Genomic DNA, 16,676 nt, shown 5'->3' on the forward strand with positions numbered 1-16,676 from the left:
TCTATAGTTATAAACTTTATAAAAAAGAAAGTTAAAAAGATAAAAAAAAGTCTAAAAATTTAATTTATTAAAATAATAAGAGTATTTATTAATACTATATATTAATGCTATATAAACGATATCGAGAATTGCCTAAGTAGTACGTAAAAGTAGAATATTAAAACAAATATATAAAGCTATATTAAAAAATTAAAAACCTTTTTACTTAGTATAGCTTTTATTTATTTATTATAGGTTATATTAATAATTATAGGGTAGCGAGTTAAATATTACTTAACTAGTTTTTTCTAAATTTAAAAAAAAATCGGAAGCTTTTTAACTATTTATTATTAATAAATTTAAATATTATATTATAAATAAATTTAAAATAGATTTATTTAATCATTAAAAATAAAAAAAACTTAAAACGATTAATATTATAAATATTATCGAAATTAATTACTTCGGAGGACCGCTTTTATATTTAAAAAATAAAAAAAAGTCTAAACTATTCTAATAAAGTAGTTTAGTTAATTATTAGTTTATTTAATAATATAAAAGATCTTCTACTTATTAAATAACTTAATTAACGCGGCTATTAATAAATAACTATTTAACGTTTTTTAATCTTAATATACTTAGATATTATATAATATAAAAAATATTAAAATATATAAAGGGTTAACTTAAGATTTACTTATTTAGAAATCTATTAATAAAATATAAACGTATACGTAATTAAATAAATAGAAGAAATAGTACGTAAATAAATATAAAAACTTATAATATATATAATATATAGAATTAAAATAATAAACTAGTATTTAAGATAGCTTTTATAAGCCCCCCTAGGTAACAATAATATTAATATAAAAGAAAAGATTATATTAAACTTAACTATTTATATAATTTAATATTAAAAGTTTTTATATATGATAAAATAAATAAAGCTTACTCTCTAAATAGTTAAAAAATAATAAAAGGTCGGGAGCTATAAAAAAAAATTAGTTAAGTCAGTTAATTTTAGTTAGAAGTAAATTTAGTATTATAAATAATGTAGTATAATATTATAAAAAGGAACTCGAAGTAAATTAAAAAGCTATTATATTAATTTAATAAATATAATTTAATATAAAAAAAGCAAATTAATTAACGGGACCTAAAATACTAAGTTTTTAAATTGAGCGGTTTAGTAATTATATAACTCTTAAGGGGTCCGCTAAGTACTTAAAGTTCGGGCGTATAGAGGTCTAGTATTTAGTACTATATTAATAATATACTTGTTCTTTATTATATTTAATACTAAGAACTGCCTAAGGAATTAGTAATAGTAGGATTCGAAATATATAAGTGCTCTCTAGGTACGTAATTAAGGGAACAATTCAAATACCGGTCAGCAGGCCGAGGGGTATATACATTCACACTATACCTGCTGTGACTACATTTTCGTAAACTTACGGGGAATGCTCCATTTTCAACATTTCTCTTACTCATAGATCCGATTGCGCCATCAACCCACAATAAGACATAATGGCAGGAAAGAAATGCCTGTCTACACTAGCATGCCTTAATAAAAAGACTTCGGAGGCTCAGATCCCACGTGGAAGTGTTTGACTTGAGGCTCTTTCCTAATTTGTCTTCATGCAGCTTTCTTTGCGGCTGACAGAGTTCAGTTTCATATCGCATACTACCGGTAGTCGTAGACGGGCAGTCTTTGATCACCACTAAACCATGTCCGGAACCACCCACACTCAGGACCGGGGCCCGGGGCAAACGGGCCTTGTTCCGACACCCGGCTCGGTCTCGAGCCGTAGTCCGAGTCCCGTCGCCAAAGCCAAGCCTTTTTTTCGATCAGTACCTTTCCAAATTGTCGTCGCTTGTGGCGTATCTTTCACAGCCCCTGGTATGTGGGATGCCTTGGGCGGGCTCGGCGCCGGTGGCGCTGCTGAGCCATACGCTGTTAGTGCAGCCAATGCTCTTGGTATGACTTCCACTCCACAAAGCTTTGTATCATTTCTTGGGTTGATCCATTAACTCTCCTACGAAGTATACGGCCTGTTTGCGGTCGTGTGTGTCGCTGCAGGCGCCATCAACAACCGTATCGGCCTTCCGTATGGGCTTGCTTTAGGCGCCATAGGCTACCCGCTCTATGGCGCCGGCTTGTATACGAATAATGTCAGTGCCAATACTTGGTTTATGTTATTCGGCAGCGCCCTTTGCGGCATCTCTGCCGGATTTTTCTGGGCAGCAGAGGCCGCCATCATCATCGGTTATCCATCTCCCGGAGATCGGGCATTCTACCTCGCTGTCTGGCAAACGGCCAAGGCTGCAGGACCCATTGTGGGTGGTGCCATTAACCTGGGCCTCAATGCAAACCGGAAGACCACAGGATCCGTCTCCTCATCGACTTACATCGTTTTTATTGTCATTATGTGCCTTGGCCTTCCCATTGCGCTGTGTCTGTCTCCTGCCAATAAGGTCTGGCGCAAAGACGGAACCGTCATCAGCACACCGAGGGCTCCGACATGGGGGGCGGAGTTCAAAGCCGTTGGGAAGCTCTTTGCCAGCCGTAGAATCTTGCTACTCCTGCCAGCCTTCTTCATAAGTTACTTTTACAACGGTTTTATGAGCACGTGGCTCGCGACGTATTTCACCGTGCGCTCGAGGGCGTTTTCGAGTTTCTTCACCAACTTTGCTGGCATCTTCAGCTCCTTCATGATCGCCACGCTGCTGGACAATCAAAAGATCCCTATCAAGAGCCGCGGCCGCATTGCATTCATTTCCATTATCTTCATACTTGTAGGCACGTGGATATGGGCCACTGTGCTACAGAAACAGATCTACGACGCGAGTGAGCTGCCTGCTTATGACTGGTTTCAAGGAGGATTTGGAAAGAGCTATGCTCTCGTTTTCTTCTGGCAGTTTGGTGGACAGGCCTTCCAACAATTTTTATACTGGCTTGTCGGCCAGTATGCGACAGACCTTTCGGATTTGAGTCGTCACACTGGTATTCTGAGAGGCACCGAGGCTTTGGGCCAAACTGTTGCCTGGGCGTGAGTTGTCTCTATGTTTTCCCCGCTCGGTCAATTTCTATACACCACCATGACGATTCTCGGTTACTAACTTTATAATACAGTATGCAATCCGAGGGCAACGCCAACCACTTTGTTAGTATTGGCCTCAACTTTGGTATAACCGTTCTCTGCGTGTTTCCCACTTGGTTAGTGTTGTCTGCACTCCAAGGAAACCACGAGGAGAACTCAAACAGCGCCGAACGTAATTTAGGCGATGCTGAAGAGGAGGAGATTGGGTCAAAGGCAGCGGCCAAGTAAGTTACCCAAGATCGCACAGACAGAAGTGCACTTAGTGGCTGGCGAATGGACTCAACTCCTGGCTGCTACTGGATTCGGGCTGCTCTTAGTTTCTACATAATACCCAAATATCAGACTACATACCAAACAAACATCGTGTTATGTTTCCCTGTGGCTGGAGACTTGGTTTGTTTCTCTAAGCGATGATCGTCTCCGAAGATGCAATGTGAGGCACTTCATCTTCATCATCGACGTCGGTAAAATATTGAGTCAATATCAGCTAGATGACGGTGGTGTGACGATCCCATTGCCTTGAAGTCAGGCAATATATGCCGTGATAGCTGGAGTACCATAGAAGCCATCATCGTTGGACGTGCTGCCTTCCGAACGGCCGACAAATGTGGCACAGGTGCATCAAACACCCAAATAGGGGTAGACTCATTGGTGGTGATCGTGCTTCATCGCGCATTCATGTGGTATATTTCAGCTATCTCTTTTGTTTAACGCCCTTCCCAGTTTTCCTTGCCGTTTCCCGTGTTCCTTTTCTTTCTCATAACTACGATGCCCAAGTGTCCAGGTTAATGACTCTGCAGTGGGGTTCGTTGTCAGACCTCTGCACCAGTTGTCCCAATCTCAGGACCTTCTCACCGGCAGCTTCAAGAGCTGCGACGGTAGCATCAACGTTGGCAGCATCTACCGCAGCCACCATTCCCACACCAGTATTGAAGGTGCGAACCATCTGGTATGGTTCCACGTTACCGCCCGTCTTCAGCCATTTGAAGACAGCGGGCATTTCCCAGCTGGTCAAGTCGATCTCGGCCGCGAGGTGCTCCGGCAACATGCGAGGAACGTTGTCAATCAAGCCACCTCCGGTGATATGAGCCAAGCCCTTGACGAGGCGATTTTCGATGACACCACGCAAGCTCTTGACATAGATCTTGGTGGGAGTCAGCAGGCTCTCGCCTACCGTCTTGCCAGCATCCCATGGAGCAGGATCGGTGTACGCGAGACCTTCGCGTTCCAGAATGCGGCGGACCAAGGAGAAGCCGTTAGAGTGAACACCACTTGAGGCCAGTCCCAGCAGCACATCTCCAGCGACCATGTCACCTTGACGCGGCAGTCTTTGGCTGTTGATCATGACGCCGACGGCGCATCCTGCAGCATCGTAATCATCCTTTTGGTACATGCCAGGCATTTCAGCAGTCTCGCCGCCGACAAGTGTACACCCTGCATCGATACAGCCTGCTGCCACACCTTCGACGAAGGCAGCAGCCGTGCTCATCTCTAATTTGCTGCAGCCGTAGTAGTCCAAGAACATCAGGGGCCTGGCGCCTTGGACGACAAGATCATTGACATTCATGGCAACCAAATCGATGCCCACGGTGTCATGCTTTCCCATTTGTTGAGCGATCATGAGCTTGGTGCCGACACCGTCAATAGCTCCGACAATCACGGGAAGTTCGCCACCCTTCAGCTGAAGGCCGCATTTGGCCAAGTCAAGCTCACCACCAAAACCTCCAATCTCGGCATCAGCTCCCGGCTGTTTGGTGGCACGTACCGCCTTCTTGATTCTCTCAACAAACTCATTGCCCGCGTCTACGCTAACACCGGCTCCAGCATACGTCAGAGCTTCCTTTCCCTGCTGCGACCGGAAGGCGCGATGGGCGATGTCTTTGCGGTAGTACATCTTGTCGAAACTGATGAGCTTGAGGCCTTGCTCATACGCCTTCTTTACGGCAGCTTCCAGAGAGCTGGCAGTGGCGTTGACTGCAATTACACGGCCGCCTGAAGTCTGCAGTTGGCCCTGCGGGGACAGCTTGGTTCCTGCATGGAAGACAGTGACATCCGGCGACGTTGACTGGTGGACCACCATGGGCGTTCCCTTTTCGTAAGAACCAGGGTAACCACCTGCGGCAACGACTACAGTGGCACTGTACTTGTCCTCAATATTGATATCGACACAGTCAAGGCGGGCCTCGTGGGCCGTGCAAGCCATCATGACCTCGGCAAGATCCGTTTCAGGAGAGAGGAGCGGGAGCACAGTTTGCGTCTCGGGGTCGCCGAATCTGACGTTGTACTCGAGCACCTTGGGGCCTTGGCTGGTGATCATGAGGCCGGTGAAGAGAATTCCGCGGAAGGGATAACCCGCCTTGCGCATTCCGGCGATAGTGGGCTGGATCACATCCTCATCGATCTGGCGGATGAGCTCCTTGGTAGCAATGGTCGTCGGAGCGTAGCAACCCATACCTCCAGTGTTGGGACCTTGGTCACCATCTCCGATTCTCTTGTGGTCTTGAGCGGGAGGAAGAGACAGGGTGTGAGTGCCGTCACTGAAGGTAAGGATGCTCAGCTCATCGCCGGTCAAGAACTCTTCAATAACGACCTCGTCACCGGCGGGCCCGAAGGCCTTGTCCACCATGATCTGCTTGAGGGCTTCCTTGGCCTCTTGCTTGGTTGCGGGGATGATGACGCCCTTGCCGGCAGCGAGACCGGTGGCTTTGATGACGACGTTGTAGGATACTTGTTCGATGTAGGCGACGGCTTTTCCGTAATCGGAGAAATTCTCGTAGGCGGCGGTAGGAATATTGTACTCTTTCATGAAGTCCTTTGAGAACGTCTTGCTTCCTTCCATCTGTGCTGCTTCCTTGGAAGGCCCGAAACAAGGAATGCCGGCGGCACGAAAGTAAGCCTCAACTCCATCGACAAGAGGAGCCTCGGGGCCAGGAACCACTAGGTTAACAGACTGGGCCTTGGCGAGCTGGACGAGGGCGGGATAGTCGTCGGCGGCGATATCCTCCACGTTGGTGGTCTTGGGACAGGTGGCGGTACCTCCATTGCCCGGAACCGCGAGGATGGAGACGACACGAGGAGACTGGCTGAGCTTCCACGCAAGCGCATGCTCACGGCCTCCGTTGCCAATGAGCAAAACGCGCACACTATCGGCCGAAGTCATGGCGAGAGGCGTAATTGAGAACGAGAAGCAGCACGGAGGGACCTGGAGAAGGATTTGATCAGCCTTGAGGTGGAAGAACAACGAGCACAGACAGACACGAGGTTGAGAAATCGATCTAGTGGGGTGTAACCAACGTGGAGCGCGTAATTAAACGTCCAGGTATGAGCACCAGACGTTAGAAGGGCCGAAGATACAGAGAGAGAGGGTACTAGAATGTGCCGTCTGTCTCATGCATTCATAGGAGCATTGGTGATTGCGGACGGATGGACGATGATTCACTTTTCGGGCGATTCAGTGACGTGAAAAGTTTCTTTGCTGCACCTCCACCGTCGGAGGGGGGGAAACCTGGACGAGGGGCAGCTAACAATGGTTTGCTGTTGCGACGCCGGCGCGCAAGAAAAAAAAGTTTCCAGGTCGAATGCCCCTCCAACACTAATCGGGCCTAGGGCGGGGTGATTTGGGTGGGTCAGCAGGGGAAGAGGAGGGTGATTGGAGAAGGCGCCTGGAATGGATTAGCGCGAGGATTTCCAGCACAAAATGCGAAATAGCCCCCACCTTCCCTTTTTGTCTTCCATATTGGCACATTGTGACCGTAAGTGTCACATCGACCACCTACCTTGCCTCTGGTAGATGTCGAATGGTCAGTGGCTCGCCGCACCAGCTACTCGTAATTTTGCTGATTGCCATAAGGCATCTTATATCTTGGGGGTTCCAATTCTCCAGGAGCTCGAACCCCAAGCCAATTGGTGTAGGACAAACATTTAGTCTTGAGAAATGTACTTGTCCTCGAGGCAGTTCGAGATGAATCAACATGATTAATTCAACCGCGGGAATACTAATTCATCTATCCTAGGTAGAGAACTAGAGGACTAGCCGAGGCAGAACAGACTGCTCCAGCTCGTCGACACTGCCACTGCTAATCAAGAGCGCATACTCGTTATATGCCGCATTGAGTATCACATCTCGGCTGCTTGCATTTCCCCGTGGCTCAACACCATCTGAAGCACCCGCGCCAATAACTTTTCGATACCACTCCAGAGCCAAGTGATGCAGGCCGAGCATGTGGAAAGTCCTTGCCACGCCAAAAAAGGCTTCCCTCTTCTCTTCCGGCGTTCCAGCAAGTTTAGAATGGCAGAATTCAAATACGCAGGCGAACCCTTGCATGATGAGATATTGACGATTGTCAGCCTGCCGCTTGAGAGCATGATGAATGTATCCTAGTCCGACGCTGAGACTGATCATGGGGTTCAGTGGGTCCAGAGTTCGTGCTCTGAGGAAGTAATCTGGTACGATGGTTCACATGTCAGCCCAGGTCCTTTGGGGAAAAGGTCAGTCGTTGGCTCGACTCACTCAGTGCAAAGGTGTAGCTGGTTGAAGTAAAGAGAATATGCCCATAAAGCATTAACAAACAAGTATCGAGCTGTTTCGCCTCAGCAGTACTCGTACGATCGCCGACTGAGACGTCGTAGCTCCTGTCTGTCTGTGCCGTGCCAAGGTGAGAAGCGTCAATGATCTTGATCTGGCGTAAGATATACTTTTGCGCAGGTCCTGAATTGTACCATGACGCCGGTGACTGGCACAGTCTACACAATGCGGCGAACATGCGGTATGAATCCGAGTCCAGCTGTCGTACCTTCATAAAGAATCTAGCGACAGCTACACACATCTCTTCGTCAGAAAGATATATTGCACATGCTGTTTCGTCAGTCCATCAGTCAGTCACGCATCTCGAATAGGATTGGAGGGAAGTTGGCGTACCCGCCCATGCGACATGGATTAAGAACATGTAATCCTTGGAATTGACGAACACGATGGAATCTCGAGCTGCTTCGCAAACTTGATAGGCCTCTTCGGCGCGGTTGTCGAGGGCAAGGCTAATGGCGTAGTCAAGAAACAGTTCGAGCCATTCGCCGAAAGGAATGCCTCTATAGCCGTCGTCCTCGTACATTACGTTCGTCCTCCTCTCGTCTGTCAGAGATGGTGCCATATCTGTAGAAACTTAGCATAAGAGCAAAGGCAGGATTTGAGGCGATCAAGTGCATACTCTTGGACAATCTTTCAGCCAGCTCAGAAAGGCCAGGCTGAGTTCGGGATGAAGCGCTGAACACAACGTCATTGGCAGCTCCAAGAAACTTGAGGTATTTGTCCCAAGGATAGAACTTCCTGAAGGATCTAAATTCGCCCACAAGATCGCCGGCAGCGGCCATCCATGTTGGTATTAAGGAGTGATCGCCTGCCTGAATCTCCTTCTTTAGGCTGCGCACAACTTCGTATCGCCTAGTGAGCTCATCTGCCCGGGCTCGTTCCTCTTGCATCCGTTGATCGGGAGCTATAAGGCGCTTCGGGCGATATCTTGGGCGAACAATTCCGCTGTTCGCAGGTCGGCGCTTGTATTCCCGTCTACGCCGTGACTTGGCGCCATCAGCCAAACCGGAGGCTAGAGCACCTGATAAACGGTGGCTTCCAATGCCACCCATATCTCCACGGCTATCGCTAGCCAAGCCCCCTTCATCATTGATGCCCTGAAGAGCAATCGCTTCAGTCACGAGAATGTAAGCTTCCTCTTCCTCCTTTGCCTTTTCGTATATCGTGGCCAGTTCATAACGGGCGTCAATGTTGGTCTCGTCGACCTGAATAGCCACAAGAAAGCAGTCCTCTGCCGCAACGTTGTCGGATTTCCTCAGGTAGCAGCGGCCGAGTTGAAGCAGTAAGGTAGCGTCTTGCCCGTATACGGAATGCCGCAGCAGTTCGTAGTAATCTAGTGCCTCCTGGTAGCGCTGGACGGCACAGAGTTCATCTGCAATATCTCGAACGAGGTAGGGAAAGTCCTCGACAGCGGTAGCCGTGGCAGATTCAGTTGGATCTAGCCACTGTAGATGGAGCTAGCAGGGTGTCAGTAAATGCCGAGGCATCTTGAGCCACTGGAAGTCAGCAGTATACATACATCTGATTCCTCCTCGTCTCTGATCTTCAGCCGGTATAGAGCAAGACGGGCTCTAAATTCTAGAGGTAATCCCATGCCGTAGGTATACATATTGTGGGCAGAAGGGTCGAAAGAGGGGACTTGAACACGGCGAGAATGATCACGATCCCACTCCCTGTCATCGAAACAAGCATCCCATAGTTGGTCATTTGGTCGTCCGAGCAGCCAGCGTGAAAGCGACTTGAGATCTGCAATAGCGTTTGCGAAGTCTCCAGCGCAGGCAAAGAGCTCGACATAAATGCCGATGTCGTGCCATGATAGCTCCCCCCCTCCTTCCTGCCCAGTACTTCGTGCATGTGCGAAGTACGTCTTGTAAGCCGAGACAGCCTTCTGGACATCTTCCATGCCTCCAGAGTCGGCGCAGGCTTCCGCCAATCGTCGAACGACATCTATGTCCAGCGGGCGACGCTCAATGACGTAGGTGAACTCAGTTATAGCCTGGGAAAAGAAGCCCTGGCGGTGACTGGCTTCGGCTCTACCCAATCTAGCTTCAAGGCTCGTTGGTTGAGCCTTGATTGCAGATGAGAAGCACATGAGGGCGGTCTTTAAAGCGCCTTCTTGACCGCCTTCGGCGAGACTCATGGCAAAGGACGCGCAATCCATCCACACTGCGAAGTCCTTGGGCCTCAGATGAGCAGATATGACCATAGCCATCAACGCCTGGTCGTTGGCGCCTTCTTCTCGGAAAATAGATGCTAGGACAGTCCATGCCTGATGAGTTTCGGCGTTAATTCTGATGATCTCGAATACGAGATCCCGAGCGAGAGCATAATCCCCACTCATAAACGCCTGGTTCACTCCCGCAAGACGAAGCTTGATGTCGCCTCTTGGCTCAGCAGCCTTTCGAGGACCTCGGATGGAGCGCGAAGTATGTTTGCTCCTCGATATCGGCGGAGCCCTCCTCAACCCTCCGTCATCGCCATCAATGTCGGCGCCAGCGCTGGCCCCAGCAGTGTGATGTGAAGAGAGAAATTCTCGTACGGACTGTTCATACTTGGCGATATCGCCTCGGAGCTCCATTTCATCTGAGTCGGCATCCGACACAAGATCCTCGTCGATGTCATCAACTTGGGCATCGTCTTCGAGGTTCGCAGCCTCGGCTTCCCTCCATGTTGGATTCATGGTGGCTAAGCTAGACGGAACAACCCGATTTTGATGGGTAGGAAGGGCTGGGAACCATACGCTATGCGAAGGAACTGATCTGCTGAAAGAGGTAAGGATTGCAAGTGACGAGAGCGCTCAGGAATAGCTGTGCCGACAAAATCAGTCCAAGAACGCCCTAGCTTGGCATTTCTTTTGCCGATGGAATATATGGTTGAGTGAGTCCGCGGAAGATAACCAACCTGTTTCGTGTTGTCGGCAAACATTCAGTCCCTTCGAATCGTCTTATCGCGCAGGCCAGAATTGGCGAATTGACTGAGAAGTGATCGTAGATAGAAAAGTACAGGCTGGACAGCTCTAGTGGAAACGCGACCATGCCAGTGGCAATGAGCTGTAAGTGGAAGATTTGGGCAGGCTAGTGTGTCCGAAACGGAGAGTGCCCAACGACCTTTAGAAAGGCAAGAGCTGGAATGAAGAGGTTGTCGCAGTTGTCAAGTATGAAGCTGATCAAGCACCCTAGAAAAGGCAGAAAGAAAGGCAACGGTACGTGCACCACCTTGCCTACCTCACCTTTGCATTCCCAAGGTTCCCCACCCAAGTCTTGTCTGTAAGGTAAATTTGACATATTCTCCCCTCACAGCTTTTTTGCCCCTTCTGGTAAGTAGCAATGCTAGCGAACAATGTGTGTGACCTGCGAAATTAATGGCACCCTTAACTTCTCTTGTCAGTGAATGTTGAGACGTCTTTTTTATTTTTTATTTTTTACACAGGATTGACTTCATCATGCGGCACAACTGCTGATCAGTAGATCCAGGTGTTTGGAGATGACGTTCTAGAACAGAGATCTCGACTCTAGCACAACCGGCGCGAGCAGCCGCTCAAAGACATGATCGCTCCTTCTCAATGCGACTGACTTTAGAGCCATTTAGAGGCTCTCACGAACAATCATCAACCACGTATTTTAAATGTGGAGGCGCTTCCTTGCGCGCAGCCGGACACGTAGTGTTATCTTCTTATATATGTACAGAAGCACAGAGTGAGCGAAAACTAACCCTTGGTAAAAGTTTACCTACCCTCCAAGCCACTACCTGAATACACATCCGCAATATTTCATGCTTATACCCCCCTACTATGTTTGTTGTCTATCCAACAACACATGGAGGCCAGTGGGCCTGTGGGCGCGTGAATGCGTAAATGTGTCTGCGTGTCCGTGTGGTGGCAAAAGGGGTAACAGCAACCGCACACGTGTTCCTTGCATCAACAGTCAAATCCCCTTTCAAGCAATCTTGCCATCGTTCTTGGCCTCTGTTCACAGAGCGTCAGCGCTGGTGCTTCGGAAAAGCTGGCTCAGAACAGCACTTACCCTTCACTTGCTCAAAAACCTTGAGCATCTTCCGCCTAGCTCCAAGGGCGTTGACTCCACGATCCTCCAAAGCCTTGTCGTCGAGCTCAATCAATTCATGCCACTTCATGTCTTTCAGATTTTCAGTGTACTTGTGCAACCGCAAGCTTCTCAGCCAGCTGGGAATATCCTGAAGAAGGGTCGGGTCTGTTGGGTCTTCAGGCGGCTTTGAGCTACCCCTACGACCTCGGGGAGATCGGCCACGGACCATATCGGAGTGGTCGGAAAGGTATCCTTCGTGATTTCCTACACCTAGCTGGCCCACATTGACTGAAGGAATGCCATTGTTGAGAAGAGGAGAGGCGCCATCATAGGCGCTGAGGAAGCCATTGTTTTGCGGAGAAGCGAAAGCCATGGGTCCGAAGCCTCCGGGCTGCATGGCAATGCCAGGCGAGCTGGGTCGAGATCGATGTTGGCCGAAGCCCATGTTTTGTGCCTGCAAAGCAATCATCTGCTCGCGACTAAGCACCTGGCCATGCTCGTTGATCATGACCACATTGGTGTTGGGGATTTGCGCATTCTGAGGCAGACCCTGCTGGCCTGGAGCACCTGGAGCATCGTTGGACCGGGCACGGCGATACTTGCGAACATCGTCGAGAGCGAAACGGTTGTTGACGGTCGACAAAGCTGCCAACTTCATCGCGGTGGCATTTGCGACCATGTCGGCCTGTGTGCCACTGGTATTGGCGTTGAAATTCGCCACGAGGGGAGTATTGACCATTGACGCCCAGTTACCACCACTCGGATTGTACGGGGACAAGAGAGGAAGGTCTGCCGGCTTGTCATTGGTCGTCAAAGTGGTATTTTGAATATTCTGGTTGCCCGAGATCTGGGGCGGGCGAGGAGATCTCAAACCACTCGACGGGGGCGGCTGCACAAACTGACCCATCGGGGGTTGACCGCCCGGAGCTTTGGATCCCTGAACCGACTGATCGCCACCAGTCCACTGGTTTTGGCCATTGGAGTCGTGGTTGTCGGCAGGGCCTGCGATTGTCGGAGCAGCCATAGACTGCCGAGAGTCACCCACAGCGCTGTTACGATTGGACGAGGGAGGGTTGCCTGTCTGCTGGGTGAACTTGGCCTTCTCGGTCGCAATGGCTGCGGCGGCATCCGGAAACATTGCATTGATGGTGGAAGGGTCAAGTCCCGATTGCCGTTTGCCGGTCGCAGTGCTCGTGGGGCGGGCGAGGGAGTTCCTGGACGAATCAACATTCAGTTTGTTCATGGCGTCGCTCAGGCGGTTCGACATTGGATCTGGGATAGACACATTAGCTGACGGGCAGCAGGATGGCAAGAAGTGTGTAATCAGTCGTACCTTTGTCGAAGTTGGCCGGGGACAAGACGCCCGACATGGGGTGGTTCTTGCCCATTTGCTGTAGAACCTGAATGAAGAATCGAATCTGCACTTGGGTGGTCTGCTGCAGCAAGGCGTACAGAGCCGCAGTGCGCTCGGCCTCGCTGAGGACCCTGAACCACTGCTCAATAGCACTCAATTCGTCCTTGAAGTCCTGGTCGAGGGTAGCAGCGGCCATTTCTTCCAAAGTTGTCTCATACTGGTCGATATCGGCAATCCACTGTTGGGCGATCTTGTCTTGGGGATCGGTCTCGGGGTTACTATGACCTTGGCCCTGCTGAGAGCCGTAGAAGTCAGACGACGGGCGGATCCGGCTCGAGGGAGATGCGTTGGAGAGCGCAGCCATGTCGGCAGAAGCTCGAAGGTGGCTGTTGGCTCCCATTACTCTCGAGGAGGGGGGGCGAAGAGACGGGTTTGTGTTGGCCTCCGGGGTGCTATTGCGGTTTCCCGCAATGTGACTGCCAGACATATTGAGCATTGTCGACAGACAGCGCAATGATAGCGAGGCAGGAATCGCGCTGGTGACGGCGGCGAAGTTGATGTCGTGAAGACGGTAGAAAATTGGCAGGTGGCAGATGAAACGATGCCGACGACCAGTGAAGGGTGTCGTGTCTTTGTGTGATAATGGAAGGGGGGTCGGCCCGGGCAAGGAGGGACCAGCGCTGTTTCGAGATTTCGAATGACGGTAACGTCAATCGAATCAGCAAGCAAACAAGCCTAGCCTCTCTGACTCTATGACTTGAATCAAGAGTGGGAGAGACGGACAGAAGCTACAGCAGCAAACGGTGCAAATCCACGTTAGCGATCACGGTCGCTTGTAAAGAGATCCAAAGAGACGTGTCGACTTGGTTCGTTCAAGTGAAGACAATAGCCCCGAACAGCCTGTTCTTTTTTCCGTGTCTTTGGCTGCGGCAGAGCTCAGACGGCGCAAGTAGGGAATCGTAGGGTACGTATTCGCTGCCCAAAGCTCCTGCAGAAACCTGCTGACCTCAAAGGAGTCGGGGATTAATTCTAATGAGGAACTGCTGCTTAACACATGTCTCTCCGAACGGATGACAGGGTCTGATTATCGGGCCAGAATTTTGGGTTTTGGTTGGATGTCTAGAGAGAAGGGTCGAAAGAGACAGTAGCCGGTGGCGCAAGCCGAAGCTGCTGATATGGGAGTCGAGGCGAGTCGCGTTGTGCTCTGTTCTGCTTTTTGTGTGTTCTACCGCAGCGAGCAGCGCGGACGGCGACAACGGAACCGGGGAATATTGGGGGTGGTAGGAGCCAAATGACAAAGGTAATGCACTTCTGGCAAGCGGGCAGGAATTATTCAAGAAATGCTGCTTCCAGGCAGGTAGGTAATACGATATTCAAGGCTGGCGTCGTCTGAAAGTATTACCCAGATGTAGGGGAGTGGTGGGAACAAAAGGGGGACTGGACTCGCTTCTCGAATTTGCAGGAGACGTACTCATTCATGTACTGCACTGCACCACGGCCGGCGAGCGGGAAGAGGAGGGAAAGAAGGGTTCAGCAACGTGGCGTGGTCGCTGCTTAGTCACTGGACGGTCGCAGTTTATTCACCACCTGGACCAAGGCAGGGTGCCTCACACGCCGTATAGCAGGGGCCTACCTATGTTGCCTTAGGTGCCTATCAAACCCACCTCTTAGAGAGGTATTTCAGGTGGTTGCCTCAGATAGATCGCACGGAGTACCGTAGGTATCTGTCCTCAAAAGTACTAGAGGAGGCACGGGAAGCTTTGATTGCACCAGGGAAGAGTAGATATTGCCACACGTCTTCGTCGAGAATGTACCAATGGTCCTCGATTAAAACATATACAACAGAGCCGGGTCAGCTTCTGGACCTCGTCATTTCTACGTCTCCCAAGCATTGAGCCGCAACTGGCGGATATTTTCAACTTGAACTTTAGGTACCCTCCAGGGAGGTACGCGTCTCGCCCGAATCCCCCTCCTCAGCTCTTTTGATCAACTCCCTTACTTGCCTGTGTCTACACGCAAAAAAAAAGAAGAAGAGAAAAAAAAGAGAGAGAGAGAGATAGAACGGCCTGGTAAGGAATCTGATCCATCAGATAGAGGCCAATATGTAGGTAATCAGTATGGTCGTTGAATGGGGTTGGCGGAACGACTCGCTGAGTGAAGGATAGAGGCTGACTGGCGATGGCTCTTTGAGGTTCCTTATTGAGTTGCCTTGTTAAGTTGCCAGCGTGCGACTTTGCCTCCATGGTTGAGTTGCAACTCGGTAAATCGATACTCATGAAGCTATTGGACCCTTCACTGGCAAAGGGAGGGGCGGCATTTGTTGCCGGGGGCAATCAATTCATGTTGAGCATTCACGGCCTACCACCTTGGTACTGGCAAAAGTACCACAGTCAACGTAACGAAACAGGAGTCATAATCCCGCGATCCGGTGTCACAAACTGCTGGGCTAGACCACCTGGGACTTGCGGGGAGAGCACCGTACCGTAGCAAGTTCCTGAGTATGTAAGGGAAGTACCCGACTTGTTACCTGAACACATTGGATCGCACACTGGAGCACTTAGAGCCGCTTTGGACTGTGGACAATTGGGGTTGCCCGTTTTTCATTAACCACGTTCGATGTCGGGCGACTGTGGAGGGTTGGCGTAGGGGTTTCCTCTACTGAGCAGAGATCCTCGAACTGGCCTGATATCGCACATCATAGATCACCCATCGGGGCACGGCTGATGGGTGCATAGTAGAGCCTCGCCGCATCTATCATCTCGTCGCAACGCCCCTGGCAGAGTCATCTGTCTCTCTTGTCGGGCGTCATTGTGTGGACCTCGAAGAAGCATATGCCTGACATTCGCGGCATGTTGGGGATTCCGAGAGGGTTAAACCGTGGTTGATTCGTTTGCTGGCTCTTTCAACCTAATTGCCAGTTCCATTTGATTCCCTAATGCCCCAATGCGTCGCAGCCGTGCTGTAGAAGAGACCAATAACCATGCGTCCAATTTCCTGTTTATGCCGTCTCGCGCTTGCCCTCCTTCAGCTCCTTCTGTTAACTTGTCAGCAAGCGTCGCGGTGGAGGTCGGGATAACAAGAGTCCTTGTTGGCTGTTATTCGGGGCAGTTCGTACCAGGGCCTTCATGGTGCCGTGCAGAGCGTGACGATGGTTGCGGCGGAACTTGGGGTCGGTACCCTTAAGGGAAGGGTATCTCGACGTCTTGGGCTTCTTGATACTACACGATAAGGAAAACAAAATCGTCAGTAAAAGCACACCTCGGATATCGGTTGGCGTGGGCCAGATAGGAGGTTCAAAATCATACCCGTTGCGGTGCGCCTTGCGCGACTGGTTGTGCTGCGAGGAGTTCTTGGACTCTGCAATCAGAAATTAGTTTAGCTCTCCCGGTGCGAGCAACAAGGCTCGCAGAAACAGATCGTCGCGACATACTGGCCATTGCTGCGGTCGGAAGGTGCCCCTAACGTTGAATACTAAAGCCTGAAGTTCGTGATGCGATCGGGGGATTTCGAGTATTGTGATATCGAGGCTGGCCGTGGGGTGGTTTGGTGCATGCTAGGCTCTTCGGTGTTGTGGGTCGAAAATCTGTGCCCTAATGGCCTTGCTGAGCCAC

General features: G+C 49.9%; 5 protein-coding genes across 5 annotated transcripts; 1 reads left to right on the top strand and 4 right to left on the bottom strand.

The window, feature by feature from the left end:
- Window positions 1-1,710: 1,710 nt before the first annotated feature.
- Window positions 1,711-3,311, top strand: BDZ83DRAFT_715053 (major facilitator superfamily domain-containing protein; the record flags this gene model as incomplete). The annotated part of the gene is made up of 3 exons (XM_060511706.1): window positions 1,711-1,960; window positions 2,027-3,032; window positions 3,116-3,311. 3 exons carry the CDS (start codon window positions 1,711-1,713, stop codon window positions 3,309-3,311), a joined length of 1,452 nt encoding a protein of 483 aa, XP_060371213.1.
- A 129-nt stretch (window positions 3,312-3,440) lies between these two features.
- Window positions 3,441-6,618, bottom strand: BDZ83DRAFT_598242 (phosphoribosylamine-glycine ligase). The gene is made up of 2 exons (XM_060506941.1): window positions 6,378-6,618; window positions 3,441-6,285 (listed from the first exon to the last, which is right to left on the bottom strand). Exon 2 carries the CDS (start codon window positions 6,241-6,243, stop codon window positions 3,847-3,849), a length of 2,397 nt encoding a protein of 798 aa, XP_060371214.1. The 5' UTR covers window positions 6,244-6,285; window positions 6,378-6,618; the 3' UTR covers window positions 3,441-3,846.
- A 458-nt stretch (window positions 6,619-7,076) lies between these two features.
- BDZ83DRAFT_240993 (RNA polymerase III transcription factor tfiiic) lies at window positions 7,077-10,592 on the bottom strand. The gene is made up of 6 exons (XM_060501870.1): window positions 10,570-10,592; window positions 9,188-10,475; window positions 8,288-9,125; window positions 8,002-8,232; window positions 7,594-7,938; window positions 7,077-7,526 (listed from the first exon to the last, which is right to left on the bottom strand). Exons 2-6 carry the CDS (start codon window positions 10,346-10,348, stop codon window positions 7,105-7,107), a joined length of 2,997 nt encoding a protein of 998 aa, XP_060371215.1. The 5' UTR covers window positions 10,349-10,475; window positions 10,570-10,592; the 3' UTR covers window positions 7,077-7,104.
- A 1,011-nt stretch (window positions 10,593-11,603) lies between these two features.
- On the bottom strand, window positions 11,604-13,552 carry BDZ83DRAFT_715056 (SAM domain-containing protein; the record flags this gene model as incomplete). Its single annotated transcript, XM_060511707.1, has 3 exons — window positions 11,604-11,632; window positions 11,691-12,983; window positions 13,045-13,552. The coding sequence occupies 3 exons, from the start codon at window positions 13,550-13,552 to the stop codon at window positions 11,604-11,606; spliced, it is 1,830 nt and encodes a 609-aa protein (XP_060371216.1).
- A 2,511-nt stretch (window positions 13,553-16,063) lies between these two features.
- On the bottom strand, window positions 16,064-16,502 carry BDZ83DRAFT_746578 (ribosomal L29e protein family-domain-containing protein; the record flags this gene model as incomplete). The annotated part of the gene is made up of 4 exons (XM_060513289.1): window positions 16,064-16,099; window positions 16,181-16,283; window positions 16,371-16,422; window positions 16,496-16,502. 4 exons carry the CDS (start codon window positions 16,500-16,502, stop codon window positions 16,064-16,066), a joined length of 198 nt encoding a protein of 65 aa, XP_060371217.1.
- Window positions 16,503-16,676: the final 174 nt, after the last annotated feature.

Source organism: Colletotrichum acutatum, assembly GCF_030867785.1.
Source record: "Colletotrichum acutatum strain CBS 112980 chromosome Unknown BDZ83scaffold_3, whole genome shotgun sequence".
NCBI lineage: Eukaryota > Fungi > Ascomycota > Sordariomycetes > Glomerellales > Glomerellaceae > Colletotrichum > Colletotrichum acutatum.

Bases quoted from the DNA above. Each gene is read 5' to 3' on its own strand.
- BDZ83DRAFT_598242 (XM_060506941.1), bottom strand. From the start codon at position 6,243: ATGACTTCGGCCGATAGTGTGCGCGTTTTGCTCATTGGCAACGGAGGC.
- BDZ83DRAFT_240993 (XM_060501870.1), bottom strand. From the start codon at position 10,348: ATGAATCCAACATGGAGGGAAGCCGAGGCTGCGAACCTCGAAGACGAT. The intron at 9,126-9,187 runs GTATGTATACTG...ACACCCTGCTAG, and splicing joins GAGACGAGGAGGAATCAGAT to CTCCATCTACAGTGGCTAGA. The intron at 7,939-8,001 runs GTACGCCAACTT...CTGACGAAACAG, and splicing joins AATCCATGTCGCATGGGCGG to CATGTGCAATATATCTTTCT.